We start from the raw sequence: 27043 nt of genomic DNA, 5'->3' as shown, positions 1-27043 counted from the left end.
TTCATTACAAAGGCTTGTGCCATAATGAATAGTAATTCACACACATAATGGAATAAATTTATGCACCTTTAGTCTCATTATGATATATTAATTCCTGCATTAGAATCCCTAAATATAACAAATATGTCACAAAATACATTTTGCCTTTGTTCATGTGACATACATGAATAAGAATGATAGCCATATCTGGTGCTTAAGAAGAATAAATTATACTTTTTCTAATGTGATTCTTTTCACATTTAAAGCCAAATTTATTTATCTTCTGGCACATTTTAATCTAGGTTTGATTACCCTCCTTTGATTCTATGGGATATTTTAATGACTAGTAAAAGGGGTGACTTTTCTAATGCTATTTCATTATATTGTTAGTTTTTGAGCACTTTGGAGATAAGTGATTAATTTCAGAAAACTATGTGAGACACTCAAAATATATGTACCTTCTTGCAGTCTTTTTTTGTATATTCCACCCAGTGAGATCAATTAAATATATCTTGTATGTAGAAATTATTAGTGGTTTACTTCTCTGTTAGTAGGACACATTGTTAAGAATTATTTGGACTTTAACAAATCTTAATTCCATAAATTCCCTGTGACATTATGGAACTGCTCTAAAATAGAAATATGCCAGTGGTATTTACATGGCATATATGTGTAATAACTTTAATATATAATGATATAGAATAATATAGAAATATAGAATAATTGTATATAAAATAATATATAATTATGGTGACCTCTGACAAAATATATAAGATTCATAGTTTTATATTTAGTTTATCTGATTTAAGTTAAAGACATAAAGAGAATTTTTTAATAATGAGGGAGAAAATCCTAACCAAATGGAGATTTCTGAGAATACTCTGGTCCATAAATAATAATAAAATTATTCATCTTTGGTAAGAAAGCTACTGAAGTATAAAACTACTTTATTCCTGAGATATAAGGCAATTTTCCTAGGGTAACATAAACTATGCTCTGCCTTTTGAATAAGTAAGGAGAAGCATATGAGGTTCATTATAAAGTAAAACATATTGATCCAGATTCCCATATGTCGATCCTTAGGTTTGCGATCCTCACGCATCATGGCTCTGAAGTTATTTGTTTTGGTGTCCAGTGCTTATCAAGGCCCAGACAACATATATTTAGGGACTGAAGCACAGGCACCTTTCATAATCTGTTTTACCCCAGTGTCCACCATCACATACAGATAACGTCTAAATTTCAATGAGCCTGTTTCCTAAAATATGGCCTTTTTTTCTGTGCTCTTGATTTCATTCATGAGTCATGACTTACTACAATTTCACATGCAATAATTTTTATGTCCTGCTAAGATTTTATATAGAATATTTTTTCTTGCTATCAACTGATTTATTTTTTTGCCACAGAGTATATGTGAACAAAAATTTGCTTTATTAAAAAATTTTAAGTGTACATATCTTTCATTCTGCGTTATATGTACATTTAAAAATTGAACATATTGGACGATATTGGAAAATTTAATGATTTTTTTAAACAAACCAAACTACTTTTTTTGCAATGTAATGGTGGTGACCCCAGTGTAGAAAAGAAGAATAGAAAAGCCTTGTATCTAATGATGATGATGATGATGATGCATGAAATGCACAGATCACTTTGAAATGCTCTTTAAATATCTTCAAAGATATTTATCACCTCTTTTCAAGTAAAATATTATGTGGAACTATATTATTAATATTAATAGAACATTTAAATTTTAATCTGGAACGATTTATTGAACTGAATTGGTCATTTGTCTGAAATTAAGTTTAGAATATATTAACTATAGTTTTCCGAAGACTACAACCACAGAAATTGGAAGAGTAAAAGGCTGTAAGTTGACTTTTATTCTCCTGCTTGCCTCTGTTTTTATCCCCAATATCTCAAAAGGATTAAAATGAATAAAAATACCATTCTTAAAATAATTATTTAATAGAGATTTAAAGGAAATGATAGAATACGTATGTGTATTTGCTTCTTTAGGGCAGATGCAGAGAGGTGAAGGTTGCTTTTAGTTTAGTTTTGTTTTGTTTTACTTTTTTTTTTTACAGAAACCATTTTTGTCTGTCACCCTAAAACATAAATTGCATTTGCCTCCTCCACAAACAATTTCTTGGGAATTCTTTCAGAACATTAATTGATCCTTTGAAAACATTTACAAGTAAATAATAAGCTGCTCAAGAATTTTCTGCTTTGAATGTTGTATAAGTTCAATACATTTTTTGAGATATCTTATAAAACTTTAAATCAATTGGCATATTTCAGCTATTAAATCTGACATAAGCACTGGAACTGAAAGCAACTTATGTCTTTAACTTGTGTTTATTTCACAAGTGGAAAAGAATTACTTATAAAAATGATTCTCAAATATATTACCAATTACTATGCAGCGTATAGTGTCAAAGCAATTACTGTGAAGTCAATTTTGTTTTAAGGGATCTCAACTGCCCTCTTAAATATGGGGTACATGTCATATAATTACACCTTTCATTTTTATGGAATAAATAGTGAACGTTTTGAGAGTGGCTGTGTCTACACAAGAGGTTACTTAAATTTAAAATGTGTTTAATATCCTTTACAGAATATAAGAGAAGTTAACTTTTTCCATCCTGTCATATTTATTTAATTCTTTGCATCTCTCAGAGACTGTGTGTGATAAAGGCTCTTATTTATACTGTTTGTTTTTCATTGCTTGCTCACTCTTATCCTTTAGCAACAGATGGTCTTGTCTTTAAAAAAAATTTACTTTTAAATTAGTTCCTCACTCTTTCTTGACTGCTAGAGTAGTTTATTCTACAAATATTACCCAATGATTTGATATAGTCTCTGTGTTTCATCAAAAGGTTTATTTCTTACTGTTAAATATCAGGAGGTCTGTTTTAGGCCATAAATTACCAAATGTTCATAATTTAACTTTTTAGAAATGTTACATCTTTGCTGTAACAAGTTTAATTGTTAGACATGAAGTTATTAACAAAAAAAGTATTATTTTGGATTGTTAATATTACTTAAATCCCTTTATATGTAGAATCCCATAAAATCTTTCAAAATAATATGATAAATATCTATTTCTATATCTATGCTTATCTATTGAGGGTTTAAAGTTAATTATTAGGAATCTATTAAGCTTTTAAAAAGTATTTTAAATAGGAATTTATGGCTAAAAAATATTTTTATTTTATTATATTGCAAATTAGAAATTTGTATTTTGGCAAACTTTTAAATGTTCTAATTTCATTTTCCTTGAGTTTTCTTTTTTTCTTAAGCAGGAGGCACAAAGGAACAGGGTCGTAGCAGTCCATGCCATGAAGCATCAGATTTTTATTCATTAAGAATTATATTTTGTGTCATACCTTTGTTTGTAATATCATTTTTTTCCATTTTCTATCCTGCACTGTATCTAAAACCTGTTTTTGCACACACAACCCTCAATGAAATTTTAGCCCTTTTTGAGAGTTTGAGAACTTCATTGGCCGAATTACCAGGAGGGTTTCATCAGTTTAAAACTACATCTGTGGTTCACCTTCTTTTATTTTTAATATTTGATTTTGTTTTTCAACATTATTGCGAATTTTGTGAGTGATCTTAAATTCTCTTGTTCGTGTTTGCTTATGTCATGAATGGATAGTAGTATGAGAATTGGATGGATTATTTGCACATGTCTTGAAATTGCTTCGTTATGAGATTTCATACCATAAACAATTTGGGCATTATTACTATGAAAGAATCTGAAGAATCTGAAGTTTTGGCCTCTGGGTATCTCATTAAATTCAGCTTATCTGTACTCCCTCCCCAGAATGCTTAATAGTTTCCAGTTTTATTAACTAGCAGATATATTGAAAAGTATAAAGTTAAATATTCCCATATAAGTCAATATTTGCATAATACTGCTAACTTGTTTTTTTTAATTAGGTCATTCATTTCACTTTACAAATCCATTTCATACTTGTTATTAGATCCCTCTCTGGGCGCATTGTTGGAGGTGTGTGGTGGTTCTTTACCCTGATCATAATCTCCTCCTACACGGCTAACTTAGCTGCCTTCCTGACTGTAGAGAGGATGGTGTCTCCCATCGAAAGTGCTGAGGATCTTTCTAAGCAAACAGAAATTGCTTATGGAACATTAGACTCTGGATCCACCAAAGAGTTTTTCAGGGTAAGAGATTCTGTTTGTGATCTTCTGATTTTGCTCTTAAAATGTAACCATTTTAAACTTTGTCCCCCTCCCCCCGCACTCCTGTGCTCTACACAAAGGTGCTATGCGATAGTAACCTCCCTCTCTGTCTTAACTCTACTTCTGTTCTTGACCTTGTCCCCACACCTTTCCCTATCCCTGTCCTCAGCTCCATCTTTATTTTCTGATGCCTAACTCCTTAGGAGAAAAACACAGCATTGCAATAGAATTATTTCATAATTATTCATTTTTAATTGAATTTTATGAAGATTGATTGTCCTTTTGGAATGAATTGAAGCAAAGTATAATTAAGTTTAGGTTGTTACTATTTTTGAAACAAAAATGTGTTGTCTTTGGTTTTATTTTAAATGAACATGACTGTCATATATTTTAAATAGTTTACAGTTGAAAACTCACTTTCAAATCAGTTATGTTAATTTCTTGTCAGAAAACAGATTATGTTAATGTGTGAAAATTCCGAATTTTTGTCAAAGTCTCCAAGAAAAGGCTAACAAAGGTCTTTAGCTTTTTAAAAAGAAAGTAGGTAGCATGATTATAATGTGTCGATTAAGTGTATTTTACTTTTCAAAAACATTGTGCCCTTTTGGTATTTGTTTATAGAACAAGCCCTATAACCTGATGTTGGTATAATTTTCTTTCATTATGCTATTTTCTCTATATAAGAACTTATTATGTTAAAATATTTAAATACAGCTGATAAACTTAGGAGTTCAGCCAATATATATAACATAAGATGATCTCTGATTATCCAACAGTATCTTTGAATGCATCTGAATTTTCTCGAGTGAAATCTAGGCAAATTTACTTCATAATTAGGATTAGGACTTCATTTTCCAGTTGAAGGTAGTAGAGGATATAATTTGAAGACTGGTTCGTCTACATTGTCTCTGGTCTCTTGTCCAAATAACTTCAGTTGAACTGAAATATGATAGAACAAGTGGTGGGGGCAGACCACAGTTGATAACAGATAATAATCTGGGTATGTGTAGGGAAGGCAGGACCTTGATGTTTTCTGTAAGCACTGCAACTTAAGCACACAGATGTGGTCAATATCTCAGCAGCTACTTTGACTTTAAGGCAGTTCTGTGTATGAATGTTATAATACAGATTTGCTACTGATGACAATTTGCTTTCATTTATGAACATACATGAATATGTACATAAATATTATTTTTTAAAAGTTTATTTATTTTGAGAGAGAGAGAGAGATCAGGGAAGGGGCAGAGAGAGCAGGAAAGAGAATTCTAAGCAGGCTGTATGCTGTCAGTGTGGATCCTGACACTGGGCTTGATCTCAAGAACCTTGAGATCATGACCTGAGCTGTAATCAAGAGTTGGACGCTTAACCAACTGAGCCACCCAGGTGCCCTGTATACAAATAAATATTCTTAATGTACCACAGTGCTCTAGCTTGATCATAACAATGGATCTATTAAAATAAATTAGAATATTGCATGGTTCTTAATTAGAAGCATATTTTTAAGCATGTTTTATTATTTGTATCCCAATAAGACTTGCATTTATTTTATTTGTATAGTTCATTACTATTCCTCCATCTTGAAGTAAGTGAAATATGTGAATGAGGCAAAGTACCTGCTCTATCATGGTTTACTTAGTGCTACTAATATTGATTAAAACAATCTCGTTTCCATATAGTCTCTTACAGTACTGTCATTAGCTCGTTTGCACAACAGAAGTACCAAGTACTCTCAACTACTTTACATTCACATTTCCAGAGCTTTGCAGTATACCTTAACTCAGTCAGTCATAGAATGTGTATGTGTAATAATCAAGATGCCAAGATTCTGTGGTCAGTATACTCAAATTCCTAGTAGACAAGATAAGAAAGCTAGACGACTCTGGAGAAGAATGCTGTTACTCTTGTGTTGCAATGCACACAAAACCATGAGCATGGAGACCATGGTTCCAATGTGCAGTATATTCATGGATGTGTATACATACACACATGCCAACATTATTTGTGCTGTGCCATTTGCCAACGTAAGATAGTGAGCTTACCTTTCCTAGAGTAATAGAGAAGTGATACTGAGTATTTAGGCAAACTAATAACTTTTATTAGCATAGCTTTCCAAAGCATTTTCTTATACATTATCTCTGTTAAAGCATAATTAACATACAGTGTTATATTAGTCTCAGGTGTATGGTAAAATGGTTCAACAATTCTATGCATTACTCAGTGCTCATAACGATAAATGCACTCTTAATTCCCTTTATCTATTTTGCCCTACAGCCACCATTTTGTTCTCTGTATTTAAGAGTCTGTTCTCTTTTTTTCCTTGTTTGTTGGGTTTGTTTCTTAAATTCCACATTTGAGTGAAATCTTACGGCCTTTGTCTTTCTATGTTTATTTATTCCACTTATATTATTCTCTCTCAGTCCATCCACGTTATTGCAAATGGCAAGATCTCATTCTTATGAGAGATCCATAATAGTCCATCATGTGTATATTCCACATCTTCTTTATCCCATTATCTTTTTGAATCTCACAGTACTTCTGCCTAATATTCGGAGTCATGATTTTTGTTGGCATACTTTGCACTATTAAAGTAAATTTTGCAGACATGACCAAATTCAGGCAGCTAATAATTGTGCTGAGGGGTTCTTTCCATAAACCATTTTCACATGCAAAGAAAGGTCTCTGGATTTTTTTTTTGCTGCACCCTTGCTCGGTTTGGGTTACATCCATGTCTGCTTGTGTGATATTAGAGAATTATAATGGTAGAAATTTGGGCAGGGCTTCACCTTCCTCTCAACATAACTTCAAAAGGAAACTGACGGTGAATCAACTGTGGTTAGGTGTCAGTGTATATAGCATCATAGTCAGCTTCTCCTTATCTAGAGGAAGAAGAGCATGGGCTCAAAAATACATAAGGACCACACTATTTATTCTATTAGTATTTATTCCCAGTAAAGGGAAGCTAACAAAACAGCACACTTCAGCAAAGTGAATAGGAGCTTGGCATCTTAATTCTTCCATTGTAATTTGTTTGTAATTTGGTGGCAATTGGAGAAATTATGTATACAAAAGGTTTGTTTCTGGAAGTTGGATTAAAGAAAAAGGTGCTGCTAAATCAAGAGTAATTTTGATGATCAAAAGTATTAATGTTTGATAATTGGGTGCCATGTTGAAAATAGGACAATCTTGGTTTTGCTTTGAATCCCCCCAAAAAAGTTTTCTAGGAGAACTGTGGCATTCCAGCTGTATCTCTCATGCCTCATACCTTTCACATAAGGCTTATTGCAATAGCATGTGGAGCCTGAATAAAAGATTCTCTTTTGAAAAAAATAATTTCTCTTTAGATTGTTATCTAATATGTATTGAATACGGTGAAGCTAACTTATAGACATTCTAAAAGTAAATATAATTGATTTCCACTAACATTCTTTCCCTTCAATCCCAGGGTATAATTTCTCTTAGCTGTAGTCTGGTTGAACTTCTAAGCTTCTGATGGAAAAATGTTACAAAGGAAATTCTCCTTGCTTCTATTCCTAAAATTAATAGTCACCGCACATCTTGGGTCATTCTCTCTCAGTTGTGCTTCAGCTCTAGGCATGCCTGGGATTCCTGTAAGGTGGATTCAGGACAGGATGACAGCTGGCAGATTGATTAACATGATGCCCAGTCTGCCAGGGAAAGTGATATGGATGGACTAGGCTGAAGTTAGACTGAAGACATGTATTGTACTCTATGTTCTCTAGACATCTGTTGTGCTTGCTTTCAGATCTCAGACAGCTAATTACATGTGGAAGAAAAAGCATTTACCATTTTTCCCATTTGCTAATATTTAGAGTTCTAACAGTTATCTTATGTTTCCTAACATGGCTTAATTTGGCTTTATTGATAGCTCTTTCATTATTACACTGTCTATGATTAGGAATTTTATTATTATATTATGAAAAGTTTTCTACTGTCATAAGGTTCATGAAGCTAGTTTTCTGTGTTTACCACAGCAACAGCTTTGGATTTAGTCATTGGAGAAATTGATTCGAGAAGTCAGGTCATTGTCTAAATTTTGAAGATATATAACTAACAAAAGAATGAAAAATAACTTGTCTTTTGTCTGAATGTTAACAAATATTTCCTAAAAGTGTATTTTTGTTAGAATGAAAGCATGTTATTTAAAATTATAAGATGAATGTTTTATCCCCTTTGTAGGGATCTATCTGTTTTGTCCTAAGGTGATGTCAGTTACTCAATTTAAGTCAAAAGTATTTTCAGATTTCAGGTAAATAATTTAATAAATACTGTATTGTAATTATATTCCTTTGTAAAGTCAGTGAGTGTGCATTAGCTTTAGAATTCCAATTTCAGCTATACATTTTCTAACTTAAAATCAGTGGTAAACAGTAAAACAAGTATGAATGAAATATTTACTTTCTTCTGCTAGAGAAAGACAGTAAATGGAGGACAGTCTTGTAACCATTAGGGAAAAATGTGTAATAAGATGGCCAACAGGACTGATAAGGGAATTCCAGTCCTAGTCAGAAGACTACCCTTCCGGGATTTCCTTCCTACCTGCTTGCCACAGGCACCAAATTACTACTAATGAGGGGTGCGGAAGTAACAGACTATAAATTGTCCCATCTGTTGATGATCTGGGCTCAGATCTCTGGAGAATGATCTCCTCTGGGCCCACCGGTATAAAATAAACCTCCTTCCTTCCAAGATCTCCAAGTGCCACTTGCTGCTTCTGTCCGGTGATCCAGACCAGTTTCTGTAACATAGCCACCAAGAGGTATAAGGGAAAAGACCCTGCATCTTCATTGTCCGGGGTTCTCTGCTATAAAACTCGTGTACGTCCTTGTACAGAGTGAATGATAAATTCTGACTCATTTTGGAGCGCCGATCATCTCTAATTATAGTGCTGCTGTAGCATACCTCTAATAAAGAAAGAATTAGGCCTTCAATTATAAACCACTATTTTTAGACGTTCACATTTTGATCATTTCTTTCAATAAAAGAGGACAGGTCTTGAATTAGAGGAGTCTGAGTAGAAAATTATTTTATAGGACTGATATGCATTATGTTCTTATAGAAAGGTAAGCTTTGAGGATAGGAAATGCTTTTTATAAATAAACCTGTCATTAACCAGTCAGTCTATGAAACACAATTATTACTTGTAGATTAGAAGTACTTCCTCATGCCTATTCTAAATCCCCTACACTGCAATCTGTTTATTTCCTCTGTTTTTCTCCTCTGGAAGGAAACATGAGGAACAGACTGTATTGTCTGAATAAGCGATCTACTTTAATTTTGCTGACTTTGGAAAAAAAGATTCTAGAATGTTGTCAAAATAAAAGTATTCTCCTTCTCACTTAATGAAGTTAATTATTCCATTCTCAGAAGATAAATTTAGTCTGATAATCCATGAAACTATACTGTGGTTACCCAGTATTGTAGACTTTTTATAGAGCTTACAAATAGTATAAATGGTAAATAAATAATATTAATGCTGATGTTTCTTACCTGAGTGAAAGGACTAGTTTGAAATTTTCCTTTCATTTATGTGTATATAAATATTCAAATATATAAAATATGTATAATTTGTTACTATATGGCATGATCATATATATATATATATATATATATATATATATATATATATAATTTACTATAAATAATCAGAATTACCAGAGAATTACAGTAATTTAAATTGTTTTTTTTTTAAGGCTGAAACCTTTTTCAACTCCTTCTGTGGCATAAATACACCTATTTATATTCATATATAAAAACATTGATTGGAATATGTTTACAAATAAAAACATTTGAGCCATTATAACAGATTTCCTGTGAAACACATAAAGTGCTAGTTCACTAAAGTTGAGTTTTGTTCCATTTACTGCTTTTAGTTAGCGATAAAGCAGCATAATTTCTTTATTGATATTTAATAGAACAGATTTCACTAAAATGTGGTGGTTCTTTATACTTATTATATCTGACTAATGACTTGTCTACCATAGTTTCTAATACATCATCTCTTTCTGTGTAGATAGAAACCTGTATATATACTTCCAGTTTTTTTATATAAGAATATATGTATACTTCTAGCTTTCTACGTATTAATGCATATACATATGCATATCTTTCAGTGTTTTGGAAACGAAATGGGTATAGCCATATATGTATGTGTTTGTGTATGTGTGTGTATATAAATATACACACACAGACATATAGGTAGCTACTGATTTCAAACTAGACCTTTTATAGACCTTTCATTCATGCTTAAATATTTAAATATTTTCTAAAATACCAAATACGAAGTAAAAGTTGGATGTGAATAAATTAGCAATAAGCACTATATGAATATGTTGTAGGTCACTCGTGGCATGGTTAGTGATGAGGGTTTTGGGGGGTGTTAGTGAGGTTTGTTGGGTCCAGAGCTGATGGCCAAGAAAGAATTCTTGAAGGTGTCTTTAGTGCAAAAAGATGATTTTATTGAAGCACAGGGTCAGGACTTGTGGGCAGGAAGAGCTGCCCCAGGACCATGAGGACAGACTGATTATATACTATGGGGTAGGGGAAGGTAAAATCCAAGGGAAGTTTCCAGTGAGATTTTCATATGCTAAAGAAGACCCAGGGAGACTGGAGGCCTAGCTGTTGTCAAGTTAAGGTTGTTTTTCCCTCTAGGAAACCATTAGCATTAAGACAGTAGGGAGTTCTGGAGAAATGTTTTACTCTGCCAGGCTCAAGTATTTGTCAATGGGCTGCAGGTTATAAGGAAATTTAATTCTATCTGCCATTTCCTTCTGCCTTTGTTTCCCACATCACTATGGAGGGATGATGGAGACTTAAGTCCTACAGGACTAGAATCTCTATCAGCTAACCAGTTGTTTATGCCCTTTCCTTTGTTTTCAGACAGTGAGGAGTGCCTGAGGAATATCACACATATACCACCTGCAGGGGTGAGGGGGAGGGGTTGCGGCCTGTCAGCTTGCCTTATGCTCCCTCATCAGTTAGTGATATTATTATAAATTTTTCTTTCCTTATTTCTTGGGGGAGCCTGATTATTGCTTAGCAATCTGCATAGCTGATAGCTCTGTATGTTTAAAGCTTCTCTAGATGATCCAGAACCAGTTGAAATCCTTTCCTCCCTGGTTGTCAGTTTTTCTTTCTCTGATATTTAAATTTTTCTCACCATTACACAAAACCTCTGAGAACAGTCTTAAATCCTCCAAGACTTTAAGAATACATTTAGTCTAATCTGCTGAGAAAGCCTGTGTTCTTTCATTTCAGCTAACTGTAGCTAGTTTAACAGTGTAAGAAAGGGCAAAATGTTGGAAGACTTTCCAAGTATTTCCTTTAAAAATTAGTATCCGATTTAAAGGCAGTGTAGTCAGTACTTACTAAATTTGTAGGGGTATAAATAAATGTATGAGAAACCATATTGAATCATGTTTTCTGTGATCAAAGTGAAATGGAAGGGGGAAAAAAAAGAATGTGTCTACTTGCTGAATTATTATTGTGTAAAGTTGTAGCTTCTTTCAGGGTAAATACAAGTTTTTTTGGTCATCCTCTTCTTTCTATTGGCAATGCTTGGTAAATTTAGTGTGCACTCCATCTGATCACTTCATTTAGAGACCACCCTTGTTGTACAAACGGGGTATGAGAGCTCACATTATCTGCTGGGCGACTAATTTCACTCTAATAAGATTATAGAGGCTTTCTATTATTGTCCATATTAAAGAGAAAATGCCCCTTTTCTCACTACTGTCAAATCATGAGGACAATTATTCCAGGAAAAGTTTCAAACAATGGAGAAATTTTGAAATTCGACTTTCATCTCAAAACATTCACCAAATTCCTGTTTAGATGCCTCAGAGATTGATCTCAGTATAAACCTGTAGAGGTAGTTAAGATAACATAATGTTCAACTCACTTTATTTTTGTGTTTAGGTAAAAGAACCACTGTCTAGCAAAAGAACTAGAGTGGTGTTCACATCAGTTGCCTTAGTAATTAATGCAGTCAGTCCCAGAGCTTTGTAGAGAAGAGAAATGGAATTCTGTAATCATTTAAATATATTGGAATCAAAATCTGAACTAAATGTAAATACTGTTGACAAAATTTTGAGAATTCTTTAGACTTTTGATATTTGAAGAAATACTTGATGCTAAAGTAATTTACAGTTCATGTTTCCAGCATATAATTTTGCTCCAGATCATATTGAGTGATTACCCAAAACAAGTTGCTAATAAAGGTGGCTGCTTATTTTCATGCGGAAATGAGATTTTAGAAATAAAATGGTAATTGGAAAAATCGCACATTGCCAAATATTGTCACAGTCCCAAAAAATGATACTTAAGATTTCATTTTAAGAAACAAAGTAGGGCCAAGGAAATGATGTCAGCAAGATAGTAAAATAGGAAACCCCAGACCCTCTTTTCCCCCAACCAGAGACACTGCCTCAAGAACAAGTTTTCTTTGTGAGAAATCCAGAAACCAGTTAAGGAGCTTGTGCAAACCAAGTGAGTATAAAACTAGCCATATCAAAGTCTGTAGGAAAATTTGTGGCATTCACTATAATCTCTTCCTTGGCACAGTGCATCACAATTAGAGGAAATGCATGCTCTTGGCTTCTCCCAGGGGGAGAGAAAGAGAAGACAGGACTGTTGCTTGATTCTAAACACTGACAAAAAGGCATCAGGTTGAGGACTGCTGAGAACAAAGGCAAAGGTTTAGACTAGCACACATTCACTCGCCAAAGACCCTGCCCTCCTCCAGCTCAGTGTAAGAAACATGGCAGAAAACCTCCAACTCCCAGCTTCCCTTTGGGAAGGAAAAAAGATGGAGTATGGTTTCAATGTTTTGGCTTTTTGAGGGGAGGAGAATTGCTCAAGGGCTTGGTTTTTGTCTTCCTGTCGTAGAACACTGATGGCACCTGGCAGCTACTAGATGCCTTGGGGTTGCTGAGAACAAAAGAGAATTTGATGGCTTGTTGCTGTTTCAGAGGACTTGTGGTACAGCAAACAGAAGCCAATACAGCTTGGCAGTCACTCCCTTGGAGGAGGGAAGAGAAAAGTGGAGTATGCATCCAAACATCCAACTTTCTGGCCTTTTGGAGAAGTACCCAAGGGACTGGTCTTTGTCTTCCTGACTTGGAGTGCTAATGGGACCCAGCATACTCTACAAGCCCTGGGCTGCTGAGAACAAAAGAGATCTGAGTGGCTTATGCCAGCTCTAGAGAACCAGCAATATTGTATACAAATACCAAAAGGAACAAGAGATTATGAGCTCCTAAAAAAAGATACTGACAAATCCCTCTGAGAATTTACATCCACAAGTCCAAAGAAGACATACCCACTGAGAAGATTTGAGAAGTGTTAGAATATTTAACCAGGTTGACTGGTGAAGATCTTTCATTATACAAAGCTAGTGCATAAAGACTGGAAGAGGTAGCCCTTTTTAAAAATGCGTGATTCCCAACACAAAGTTATAAGGCACATGAAAAACACAAAGAAATATGGCCCAATCAAAGGAAAAAATTAATCTACAGAAAGTGACACTAAACAAATGGAAGTGCATGAATTACCTGACAAAGGATTCCAAATAACTGTCACAAAGATGTTCAAAGAGCTCAGGAAGGGGCGCCTGGGTGGCGCGGTCGGTTGGGCGTCCAACTTCAGCCAGGTCACGATCTCGCGGTCTGTGAGTTCGAGCCCCGCATCAGGCTCTGGGCTGATGGCTCGGAGCCTGGAGCCTGTTTCCGATTCTGTGTCTCCCTCTCTCTCTGCCCTCCCCCGTTCATGCTCTGTCTCTCTCTGTCCCAAAAATAAATAAAAACGTTGAAAAAAAAAAAAAAAGCTCAGGAAAATGATGCATGAACAAGCTGAGAATGTCAACAAAGAAAAATTTGAAAAAATAGATTTTGGAAATGAAACATACAGTGCCTGAATTGAAAAATTCACTGTGGGGATTCAACACCATAACTTGATCAAGCAGAAGAAGAAAATCAGCAAATTTAAGACAAATCATTTGAAATTATACAAATAAAGGATTAGGAAAAAGAAGGAAGAAAGCCTAAGAGACTTTCAAAAAGGCTAATATACACATTATGGAAGTCATAAAAGGAGAAGAGAGAGAAAGGAGCAGAAAACCTATTTAAGGTAGTAATGGCCCCAAACTTCTCAAATCTGGGGAAAGGAATAGGTTCATGAAACACAAGGAATTCTAAGTAGGAGGACCCAAAAAACTGTACACTGAGAAACATGATAATCAAATTGTCAAATGTCAAAGATAAGGAATTTTTAAAACAGCAAGAGAAATGTTACTGTCACATACATGTGAGCACCCATAATACAACTAGCAGATTTATCAACAGAAACCTTGTAGGTCAGAGAGAATGAGATGATATATTCAAAGAACTGAGAAAAGAAAGAAAACTGCCAACCAAGAGTACTATATCTGACAAAAATGTCCTTCAAAAATGAAAGAGAAATAAAGACTCAGATAAAAGTTGAGAGAGATCATCAACACTAAAACAGCCTTACCAGAAATGTTAAGGGGACTCCTTTAAGTTGAAATAAAAGGATGCTAGACAGCAACACAAAAGCATATGAAAATACAGAGCTCATGGGTACAAGTACATATATAAATGAATGCAGAATACCATAATACTATAACAGTGTAGCACTAGTCTCTTTTAATTCTCCTATAGAGATTAAAATATAAAAGTATAAAAATAACTATATAAAGTATGTTAACTGAGACACAATATAAAAAGATTAATTTGACATCAGTAATACAAATTTTGAGTGGGAAGTAAAAGAGTAGAATTTTTGTATACAATTGAAGTTAAGTTCTTATAAGCCTAAAATCAATATTTCTGGCTATAAGATGTTTAGTGTAACTTACATGGTAACCACAAAGAAACAACTTTTAGAAGTCACACAAAAAAGTAATAAAATAATCAGTTTGTCACCACACAAAAAAATAACAATTATATACAAAGAAAGATGGCAAGAGATGAAAAGATGAAAAACTACCAGATGGTCAGAAAACAATTTAAAAAATGGTAGGGGTAACCTATCAGTAACTTTAAATGTAAATGGATTAAACTCTCCAACAAAAAGACTTGGAGTAGTTGAATATATATATTTTTTTAAAAATCCAACTATATGCAGTTTATAAGAAACGTTATTTATTTTTACTTTTTAGTTTTTTATATAATTTATGTCAAGTTGTCTAACTTACAGTGCTCTCACTCATATGTGGAAAAGACTCAGTTTATATTTAAGGACAAGCATATGCTGAAACTGAAAGGATGGAAGGTATTCCACACAAATAGCAATCAAAAGGGAGCAGGGCTGGCTATACTTATGTCAGAGAAAATAGACTTTAAGTCAAAAACATATATAAAATGACATATAATTTGTCTCATTATAGTTGTACACATCAGAGCTCCAAAATATATGAAGCAAAATATATGAAGCAAAATATATGAAGCAAACGACAGAACATAAGGAAAAAATAGCATCACAATGATAGTAAGAGATTTAAATATCCCATTTTCCATAAGGAACAAAAAAAAAAAAAATCATCCAGACAGAAGACCAATAAGGAAAGAGGATGTAACAGCACTGTAGACCAAATGAACTTAACAGAAATATACAGAACATTACATCCAAAAGCAGAAGAATACACATTCTCCTTAAGTGAGCATGAAACACTCTCCAGGATAGATGATATGTTAGGTCACAGAACAAGTCTTAACAAATGTAAGAAGACTAAAATATTTTCTGACCACCGTGGAATGAAACTAGAAATCAATAGGATAGGGAAACTGGAAAATTTACTAATATGTAGAAATTAACACACTCTTGAATAACCAATGGATCCAAGAATAAATTGGAGAGGAAATAAAAAAGTATCTTGAGACAAATGGAAGTACATACATAATATACCAAAATTTACAGTCTGCAGCAAAAGCAGTACTAGGAGGAAACTATACAGTGGTAAATGCTTACATGAAGCATAAACAACCTCAAATAAACAACCTAAATTTATACCTCAAGGAATTAGAAAAAGAAAAATATACTAAATGCAAATTAACAGAAAGAAGGATAATAATAAAGATTAGAGCAGAAGTAAATGAAATAAAGAATACAAAAACAACATAAAAAATCAAATAGAGACAATTTTTTTGGAAAGATCAACATTACCGACAAGCCTTTAGCAAGACTAAGAAAAAAAGAGAGAAGACTTGAAATCAGAGATGAAAGAAGAGACATTATAGCTAATGCCACAGAAATAAAAAGGCATATAAAAGATCATTATGGACAATTACATGCCAAGAAATTGGATAATCTAGAAGAAATGGACAAATTCCTAGAAACATACAATTTACTAAGATTGAGTCGTTAAGAAATACAAAATCTAAACAGATCTATAACTGCTAAGGAGATTGAATCAGTAATCAAACACCCCCCATAAAGAAAAGCCCATGAGAAGATAGCTTCACTGGAGAATTCTACCAAACATTTAAAGAAGAATTAAGAATTAAGAATTATAAAGGATTATCCTTTACAAATTCTCCCAAAAAATAGAAGAGGAGGGAACACTTCCAAACTGATTTTATGAGACCAGTGTTACCCTGATACTGTGCCAGACAAAGACACTGTAAGAAAAGAAAATTAGAGGCCTAAATCCCTGAAAAATATAGATGCAAAAATTCTCAGCAAAATACCAGTAAGCCAAACTCAACAGCACATTAAAAGGATCATAGACCAAGTTGGAGTTATCCCTGAGATGCAAGGATGTTTCAACCTATGAAAATTAATTGATGTGATACACCACAATAACAGATTGAAGAATAAAAATCTCATGATCATCACAATAGTTGCCGAAAAAGCACTTGCCAAATTGACTCCCCTTTCATGATAAAAATACTCCATAAACGAGGAAGAGAAATGAATTACCTCAACATAATAAAGTCCATGTATGAAACCCACAACAGACATCACATTCAATGATGAAACTGAAAACTTTTCTTCTATATCAGGAACAAGAAAAGGATATCCAGTTATTGCCACTTTTATTTGGCATAGCATAAGAAATCCTAGCCAGATCAATTAGGCCAGAAAAAAATAAAAGACATCCAAATTGGAAAAGTAATAAATTTATCTCTGTTCAGAGATCACATGATCTTATATGTAGAAAACTCAAAGGATTCTACCAACCCCCCCCCAAAAAAAAACTGTAACTAATGAATTCAGTAGAGTTGCAAGGTACAAAATCAACATAAAAAAAAACAGTTACGTATCTATACACTAACAATTTCTGAAAGGAAATTAAGAAAACAATATTATTTACAATAGCATCAAAAAAAAAAAAAAAAAAACTTAAGAATAAACTAAGCTAAGGAGGCAAAATAATTGTTCACTGAAAACTCCAAAAGATTGCTGCAAGAATTTAAAGAAGACACAAATAGGGGCGCCTGGGTGGCGCAGTCGGTTAAGCGTCCGACTTCAGCCAGGTCACGATCTCACGGTCCGCGAGTTCGAGCCCCGCGTCAGGCTCTGGGCTGATGGCTCAAAGCCTGGAGCCTGTTTCCGATTCTGTGTCTCCCTCTCTCTCTGCCCCTCCCCCGTTCATGCTCTGTCTCTCTCTGTCCCAAAAAATAAATAAACGTTGGAAAAAAAAAAAAATTTAAAGAAGACACAAATAAATGGAAAGAATTCCTTGTTCGTGGATTGAAAGATTTAATATTGTTGAAATGTCTATACTGCCCCATTATTTGCAGATGCACTGCATTTCCTATGAAAATCCCAATGCTGGTTTTTGCAGAAATAGGAAGAAAATCGTAATATTCATACAGAATCATAAAGAATAAGAAATAGATAAACCAATCTAGGGGACCAGAAACAAACCTTACACTCCTGACTTCAAATGTATTAGAAAGGTATGGCACTGGCCCCTAGACGGACTTACAGACCAACGGAACAGAATAGAGAACCCAGAAGTAAACCCATGCATGTATGGTTAAGTTATCTTCGACAAGGATCCGAGACTCCATGGTGGGGAAAGGACAGTCTCTTCAGGAAACCGTGTTGGGATAACTGGATACCTACATGCAAAGAAATGAAATAAGAATCATACAGTGTACAAAACCAACTCAAAATTGGTTAAAGATTTAAAAGTAAGATCTGAAACTATACAGCTTTTATAAAAAAACGTAGGGGATAAGCTTTATGACTTTGGTCTTGGCAAAGGTTTTATGGAGATGACACAAAAGCACAGGCAACAAAATGAAATGTAGACCAGTGGATGACATCAAATTAAAAACTTGTGGAGCGCCTTGGTGGCTCAGTCAGTTGAGCCTCTGACTCTTGATTTCAGCCCAGGTCCTGATCCCAGGGTCATGGGATCAAGCCCTGCATGGGGCTGAGTGTGGAGCCTGATTGAGATTCTCTCTCTTTCTCTCTCTCTCTCCCTCTGCCTCTCTCCTCCACTTGTACTTTTCCTAAAAAAAAAAAAAAAAAAAAAAGAAAGAAAGAAAGAAAGAAAGAAAAAGAAAAAGAAAAAATACAAACTGACAAAATAAAAAGGTATTGTACTACAAAAGAAACAATCAATAGCATGAAAACACATCTAAGGAATTGAAGAAAATATTTGCAAACCATAAATTTTGATAAAGGATTAATATCAGAGATATAAGTGACTTTTACAACTCAATAGCAAAAAAACCTACTAACCTCATTTAAAAAATTAGCAAAAGACATAGACGTTTCTCCAAAGAAGACCTACAAATGGTCAATGGTATATGAAAAGATAATACCACTAATCATCAGGGAAATACAAATCAAAACCACCGTGAGGTATTGCCTCACACCAGTTAGGATGGCCATTAGAAAATGAATGAATGAATGAATGAATGAATAAATAAATAAATAAATAATTTTTAGTGTTGGTGAGGATGTGTAGAAATTGAAACCCTTCTGTGTTGTTGATGGGAATGGGAAATGGTGCAACCCCTATGGGAAATAATATGCAGTTTTCCTAGAAAGTTAAAAAAAGAACTACCATATGATCTAACAATCCCACTTTTGGGTATTTATCCAAACAAATTGAAATCAATATCCCAAAGAGATATTTTCACTACCATCTTCATTACAGCATTATTCACAATATAGAATTGGAAACAACCTAAGTGTCCATTGATGGATATTTGGAGAAAGAAAGTGTGGTATATTACTCAATGGAATATTATTCAGCCTTTAAAAAAGGAAGGAAATCCTGACATACTGTGCAACGTGGATGAACCTAGAAGATGTTATGCTAAGTGAAATAAGCCAGTTACAGAAGGACAAGTACTGTATGATTCCACTTAGGTGAGGTATCTGAAGCAGTCAAATTCACTGAAGCAGAAAGTAGAAATGTTATGGCTAGAGGAAGGGGGAAATCGAAAGTGGCTGTTCAGTGGATATAGATTCAGTCATGCAAGATGAAAAAGTTCTAAATGTCTTCTGTACAATAATATGCATATAGTTAATACTGTACTGTATACTTACAAATTTGTTAAGAGTAAGTTCATGTCATGTGTTTCTTTAAATCACAATAGAAAAAAAAAAAAGTTTCCCCAATAATACACACACACAACAGACCAAAACAAACAATCAGGAAAGAATCTTATTATGGGGTGTTTTGAAGTATGTAAAAATTTAAATGTATAAGATCTCTCTCGAATCTTATGGTTGATGTTCCTTCTGACAAATAATGACAAGAATTCAAATAAATTTTACATATTAGTATTAAAATAAGACAAAATGAGAGGCAGGTATGGATATTTATCCTTTTTCAATATTAAATATACCAATCATTAAAATGATGAGGTTTATATACACATAAATGCATAGAAATTTTAATGTGGTTAGTATGCTATAGTATATATTTAGAGTTTTTTTTTTAATGCTCTCAACTCTTATCCTTAAAAATGGATTTGCATTTGGAATATAGATACATGGTTTTCTTGACACATGTGCTGTAGGAATGGAGCACAGGAAGGGAGAAAAGATGGACTTATCTTTTAGGTAATTTTACTTTTTTGTAAGTAACCTAAATCAAATATGTTTTAAGTATGTTGGAAAGATAAATTATATTCCAGTTCACAATTTTCATGAATGGGATTTTCACTGGGGAAATCCCCATTAAAACAAAACCATTTCAGTGCTTGACAAAGGCAGAGAGTAGATTTGCTCTTCTGTTTGCCAATATGATGTTATTTTTATCTTCAAGCTTTTATTCCGCCCGTGTCAGAGGAAGACTTGTCCGTTTTACTATAAAGCTAATATCTCTGTCTGGGCCTTTGGAAACAGCTCTTTCCGATGATCAAAGATGTTGCTCTAAAATGTATACCCTAGTAATGTTTTTAGTCTTTCCATCTTCCTGGCCTTCAGTCTGTGTTCAGATGTGCCATAATTTGAAAAGTCTTTCTTGTAGCAATGTTCTCCTTTATCTTCTATTTCTCTTCTTCCTTCCCTTGAGCTGATCAATTTGTAAATTTATTTCCTAGAGCCTCCTTTTATTCCATTCTAGCCATTTTCTCCTTTCAAATCTGGTCTCCCCTAGAACTCTGAAAATTGCCTCCCTAAAAGAACCACTTAATGCCTTTCTAGCCAAATAGAAATGTTTTGTGTGTGTTTTCATGCTTTGTAAAAAGCTGTACTGTATTTAATACCGTTGTGCAAATTCTTTTGATGCCTTTTTCCTCCCTTAATTCATGAAAACCCAGTGCTTTCTCACATTTTTTCTTTTTTCTCTAAGCCATCCTGTTTTGTCCTTACTAAGGCCACATGCTTTTGTCCTCCTACAACTTGTTTCAGAAAAACAGTTTTACAACCTTTATCTTCAAATACCATTCACATTTAATACACATAGTTATGGCATCCATAGAAGCATGAAGCTGTAAGAGTCAATGTTATTTTAGCTTCATTCAAAGAGATAGTGGGACATAAAGACTTCAAATGATGCACGATACAGAAAGTGACAGGGAGCACTCAATTTAAAATAATGAAGATTCCCTTTGTTCAATCTGACTATATGTTGTTCATGTTGGAAATTACATCTAAATAGAAGATGCACAGCAGATGCACTCTATACGCAGGGGGACTCTACTATTAAAAAATTAAAATTCCAGTGTATGCTAGTGAATTTTTAAAATTCTGATCTCAAATAAGTGACTGTAACTCAGAAAATATATAAGCATTTTTTGCAGGGATTGGAGATTTGTAAGCAGTAAAGAATAACAGAATGGGACATATGTGAAATTTGTTTTTAAGTACCCACTCTAGTAGTTTCCAGGTAGAGTTTTAATTTTGGCAGCCACCTGTAATGAAGCAATGGGCCATGCTATGAGTTCCACAGGAAGGCTAAAGAATCAGGCAAAACAGTAAAATCCTTGGGGCACCTGGGTGGCTCAGTCATTTGAGCATCAGACTTTGGTTCACATCTGAATACGGCTCCACTAAGGTCATGGTCTTGTGGTTTATGCATTTGAGCCCTACATCGGGCTCCCTGCTGACAGCTCAGAGCCTGGAGCACATTTTGGACTCTGTCTCTCTCTCTCCCTTTCTCTCTCTCTCTCTCTCTCTCTCTCTGCCCCTCCCCCTCTCATACTCTGTCTCTCTCTCTCTGCCCCTCCCCCTCTCATACTCTCTCTCTCTCTCTCTCTCTCCCTCTCTCCCTCTCAAAAGTAAATCTTAAAAAATAAAAAAAGAGCCAAGCAAAACATGAAAACACTAAAATGAAGGGAATTATTTTTGTCCTAAATGTAAATTTTTACAGAATGTCAGTCACCCAAATGGACTAGGAAGAAAGTTATTAATTCACACATTGACACTCTAATCTATACATTCAGGTTGCTTTAGGTAAATTCTTTCACTCACGGAAACAGTTACCTTATTAGTTACTATGCCACCTCAGACATTGTAGTTTTTCTAGAAAAAAAAGTTTTTCATGAAGAGTATCTCTATTTATGTTTGAAGGGAAAGTAAGTTCTAGAGATCCAAAAAACTGTGTAAATTCGCTCCTGATGCAGTCATGTCAACCATTTGGAAATCTCCACTAATAACGTTTGGACATCATTTGTGTTTGGCAATCATTTAGAATTCCCATCCCAGCAACAAATAATCTGAAATTGTGAGTGGGTATTTTGATATTTTATAGAAGTTAGTGGGTAAATGAGATTTTTTAAAAAGGAAACTGTTGAAAGAATTAATAGACTAGTAAAGAATGCCCACAATGCAGCATCTATACTTCCTACTCATTCTTGAGTAAATGTGTATGTTTCAGAATGATAATAACCATTTCCTTTAAAAACTCATTTTCCCCCTTTAGGGGGAAAAAGCTTATTTAGCTGTTAGAAAAATTAATGCTTGTAGTACTATATATGAGGAAGAAACAAAACTAAGTTCAAGTGACTGTTGGCTTCTTTCATAGAAAAGGAGCCATCTTTTCTTTAGATATAATTATATCTGGTCTGTTGAGTTTATATGGAACTTTCCCCCAACAATACTAGACAGTAGCCTTAGTTTCTCTTTAAGTAAACATTAAAATTTCACACGGTTATTCTCTGTGAACTATTAGTCAAGCTGATATGCGCATTACTAACATCTAACCATGGAAAGAGATTTGAATAGCCACATTCGAAGAGCCGTGACTCCATAAGAAACACAGGGTAGTCCGGAGTGTTGTCCTGACCAGGCTGTTGTTTATCTCTTCTTAACAAGGCATCACTTATCTCCTCATCAAAATGTGATGGCAGATGACATCTTGAAGAAACCTATTTCACTTTATCATACTTCCTGAAAGAACGTTTAATTGAACATTAAACTGAAAAGTTAATTTAACATTAAACTTAAAAAGCATAGTCTTTTTTTTTTTTTTTTTTTTTGGCTCTGTTGTAGTACTTAGATTTGGGGGATGGGTGGAAAAGGGAGTTATAATGATTCCTAGTAAAGGCTTAGATGGCCCCGGAAGATTCGAAACCAATGCCAGTCCGTTTTCTTTCTGCCCTGTATCATTCTCATCTCTCGGGACCAGCATTACCAATGATAAGAAAGTGTGTCCTTTATTTAAAAAGTCAGTATGTTTTGACTGTGTTCTCTCTCCTGCCATGCTGAAACATGCTCACATTTAGACATTGCTTAAGAGGGTAGTGATCATCATGTCCCGGTGCTCATCTTCAAAGTTCACACACCGGGGTTAAGTGAGTCCATTTGATCAGTGTTCGACCTACATTTTTCAGGTAATTACCTAAATTTTCTAGATGCTTTTGCTGTAGAATAATGTCTGTACCATACATTGCCAGAATACAGAATTTTAATAGGAAACACTATTTATTTACATTACCTTAATTGAACACATGGGATAGCATTAACTTGGAAAAAAAAAATCCCTATTTTTTTTTTCTTTTTAGTCTATTTGTAAATATATTATAAGAAGTGAGTTGTCAAGACGCTGGAGTGGTTAGGAAGATTATAGTGTACTCTCCAGGGTATCAGATAACCCATTAACTTACAAATCAGGCCAAATTAAACATTGTCACCTAAACTACCTGGCAATAAAAATAACTATAATTTCTCATGCAGGCTCTTGCATGGGAAGCCTTGGGAGAATTTCCTTTTGCCTTTGGATCGCTTTTCTGCTGGTTTCTTTTTTCAATTGCTGTGGTTTTGGGAAAAAAAAAAAAAAAACAGGATATCTAGGCATCATCTATTTATTTATTTAGTTCAGACTAATAATTTTTCTGAAACCGAATAAAAATTAAACGCAGATCCTTTGAACTGTCTCTCAGTGAATATGTAGTCAGATTGTTACTGTTCTTTTTTGAAGGCAGCTAGAAAGTTCAAATGCCTTGAATGAAGTTTTCAACATAACAGTATTATACTGTTCATAATTTACCCTCCTTGTGCACCTTTAGCCAAATCTGTCCAAACAAATAGTTCTTTCTTTTTTTTAATTTTTTAATGTTTATTTATTTTTGAGATAGAGAGGGAGCACAAGTGGGGAGGGCAGAGAGGGAGACACAGAATCCAAGGCAGGCTCCAGGCCCCTAGCTGTCAGCACAGAGCCTGACGCGGGCCGGAACCCACGAATCAGGAGGTCATGGCCTGAGCTGAAGTCGGACGCCCAGCCAGCTGAGCCACCCAGGTGCCCCGTCCAAGCACATGGTTCTTGAACAGATATGGTTATGAAAACATTTCATTAACTTTGCTAAGGAAGTAAACAGTAAACGAACTACTGGAAGACAAATGAATGAACTCACTGGGAAAATGGGTGCATCTTTCAAAAACTCTGACCTTTGAAAAAATTACTTTTAGCTTTATGCAGTATCAGCATAGATCCTTTATAATTTATAGATTATATTAATTTATGGATTTTTTAAGTAATCCATAATTATATCATAAAATCCTAGTCAGTTAAAAAATATGCCAGAATACATGTGAAGCCCAGTCACAAAAAGTGACTGATTTGGGGCGCCTGGGTGGCGCAGTCGGTTGAGCGTCCGACTTCAGCCAGGTCGCGATCTCGCGGTCCGTGAGTTCGAGCCCCAGCGTCAGGCTCTGGGCTGATGGCTCAGAGCCTGGAGCCTGTTTCCGATTCTGTGTCTCCCTCTCTCTCTGCCCCTCCCCCGTTCATGCTCTGTCTCTCTCTGTCCCAAGAGATAAATAAATGTTGAAAAAAAAATTAAAAAAAAAAAAAAAAGTGACTGATTTAACTTACTAGAACTTATATGTCTAGATTACCATGTCAGAATTGTATATCTTCTAAATGATTCAACATTCCCAAGATTGAGTAGCCCTGTCAAAACACTGTCATATAGATATGTTTTTTTCCAGATTACATTTTAAAATTCTTTACTCCTTAGAAATATTGTTTTATTCATACATTGAAAAATATATTTCAGCGGAAATATTTTATGAATGAAACTGGAAATTTTTCCTTACTTCACCAATATTATGTTCTACATAATCCAAATCATTTAAATATCTCTTCAAAAACTGAGTCTTTATAAACAAAAAAGCAGACTCTTAAATATAGAGAACAGGAATGCTTGGGTGGCTCAGTTGGTTGAGTGTCCAGCTCTTGATTTCGACTTGGGTCACAATCTCAGTGTTCATGAGTACAAGCCCTCGGTCATAGGGCTTTGTGTTGACAGTGAGGAGCCTGCTTGGGATTTCTCTGCTGCTCCTCGTCTACTCACAGTCTCTCTCTCTCTGTCTCAAAATAAATAAATAAACTTAAAAAAAAAAAAAAAAAAAAGAACAAACTGGCAGTTGCCAAAAGGGAGGGAGGTGTTTGGGAGAATGGGTGAAGTAGGTGAAAGGGATTAAGATTACATATTGTGCTGAGCACTGAGTGATGTATAAAATTGTTGAATCACTGTATTGTACACCTGAAACTAACATAAATCTGTATGTTAATTATACTGGAATTTACAAAAGCAAGTACCTTTGTAACAGCTTGAATATGTAAATCTAAACAAAATGAAAGTCTTTGAAGAGAAGTCATCTTGGGGCACCTACCTGGGTGGCTCGGTTGGTTAAGCAATTGACTCTTGATCTCAACTCGGGTCATGATCTCATGGTTTGTGAGGTTGAGCTCTGGGTCGGCCTTTGTGCTGACAGTGCAGAGCCTGCTTGGAATTCTCTCTCTCTTCCTCTCCCTCACCCCTTGTGTGCATTCTCTCTTTCTCTCAAAATAAATGAATAAACTTAACAAAAGAGAGAGAGAGAAGTCATCTTGACTTTAATTTCTATTTTTCCTTTTACATCATTGCTACTTTTTGGATTTTTCCTGAAGGGCATACGTATTTGTGAAGCATTTTACAAGATATTTTTTCATGTACCAAAATTGATATTTCAAGCTTAGAATAATTGATATTTAATGGCTGATTGGATAAAATAATCATATAATTTAATTTTGTGCTCTTCCTTACCAGCATATGATTTTATTTCAAAACATTTTGATATTACCTACTTTTGTGGAAATTCATGTTACAAAAAGACTTTGGAGTTTAATGAGATTGTGTGATACATAATCAAACTCAAGTATTTCAGCATGTTTTAATTTGGTAGAGACTATGAGGGAAAAATGTAGGAGAAAAAAACAATATAAACATCTTCTATAGTAGGCAAAGATGAAAAGAAAGCAAAACTAGTCTCCTTTCTAGCCAATTCTCGGGGTGTTCAATTAGCATACATTACTTACGAATCTTTTACATGCAAGATGCATGAGACACTGTGAGGGTTATGAAGATAAAATTTCCCTAATCGGGGACCTGGTGGATTTTCATAGTCGTGGATGTACTGTCACAACAGAGAGGAAGCCTGATTCCTTAGGTAATTAAGTTTTAAATGTGTTATCGCAAGAGGGGGCACTGTTTAGAAATAGGAACAGATTTAAGAATGGTTTAGATAAGAGGCATTTGGGTGGCTCAGCGGGTTAAGTGTCCCAACTTGGGCTCAGGTCATGATCTTGGGGGTTGTGAGTTCAAGCCCTGCATTTGGCTCTGTGCTGACAGCTCCGAGCCTAGAGCCTACTTCAGATTCTGTCTCTCTCTCTCTCTCTCTCTCTCTCTGCCCCTTCCCCACTCATGCCCTTCCTCCTTCCCTCTCTCTTTCAAAATAAATAAACGTTAAAACATTTTTAAAAATTAAAAAAAAAAGAGTGGTTTAGGGAAAGAATAGTTTAGATGATATAGATGTTTAAAGAATTACTAATAAGTAAGGAACTCATGTAGGTTTAGAGTGAAGTATTTTGGGGGGAGGACATCTGGATCTTCTTACAGCAGAGACCATTGAGCTGCTATGGTCCACA

General features: G+C 34.5%; 1 protein-coding gene across 5 annotated transcripts in view; it reads left to right on the top strand.

Annotated features, from left to right (window-relative positions):
• Positions 1 to 27043, top strand: part of GRIA2 (glutamate ionotropic receptor AMPA type subunit 2) — a 161207-nt gene that overhangs the window by 129084 nt on the left and 5080 nt on the right. For all 5 annotated transcript variants that reach the window (XR_015250163.1, XM_025921728.2, XM_025921726.2 and 2 more), the window contains exon 12: positions 3972 to 4170. Coding sequence is in view for 4 of the 5 variants with exons in the window: in XM_025921728.2 (XP_025777513.1) it covers positions 3972 to 4170 (199 nt within the window). In the remaining variant the exon portion in view is untranslated. The remainder of the gene's footprint in view (positions 1 to 3971; positions 4171 to 27043) is intronic.

The sequence above is a fragment of the Puma concolor genome, chromosome B1 (genome assembly GCF_028749965.1).
Source record: "Puma concolor isolate L17-30 chromosome B1, mPumCon1.1.hap2, whole genome shotgun sequence".
NCBI lineage: Eukaryota > Metazoa > Chordata > Mammalia > Carnivora > Felidae > Puma > Puma concolor.
This window is presented reverse-complemented; position numbering and strand designations above follow the sequence as displayed.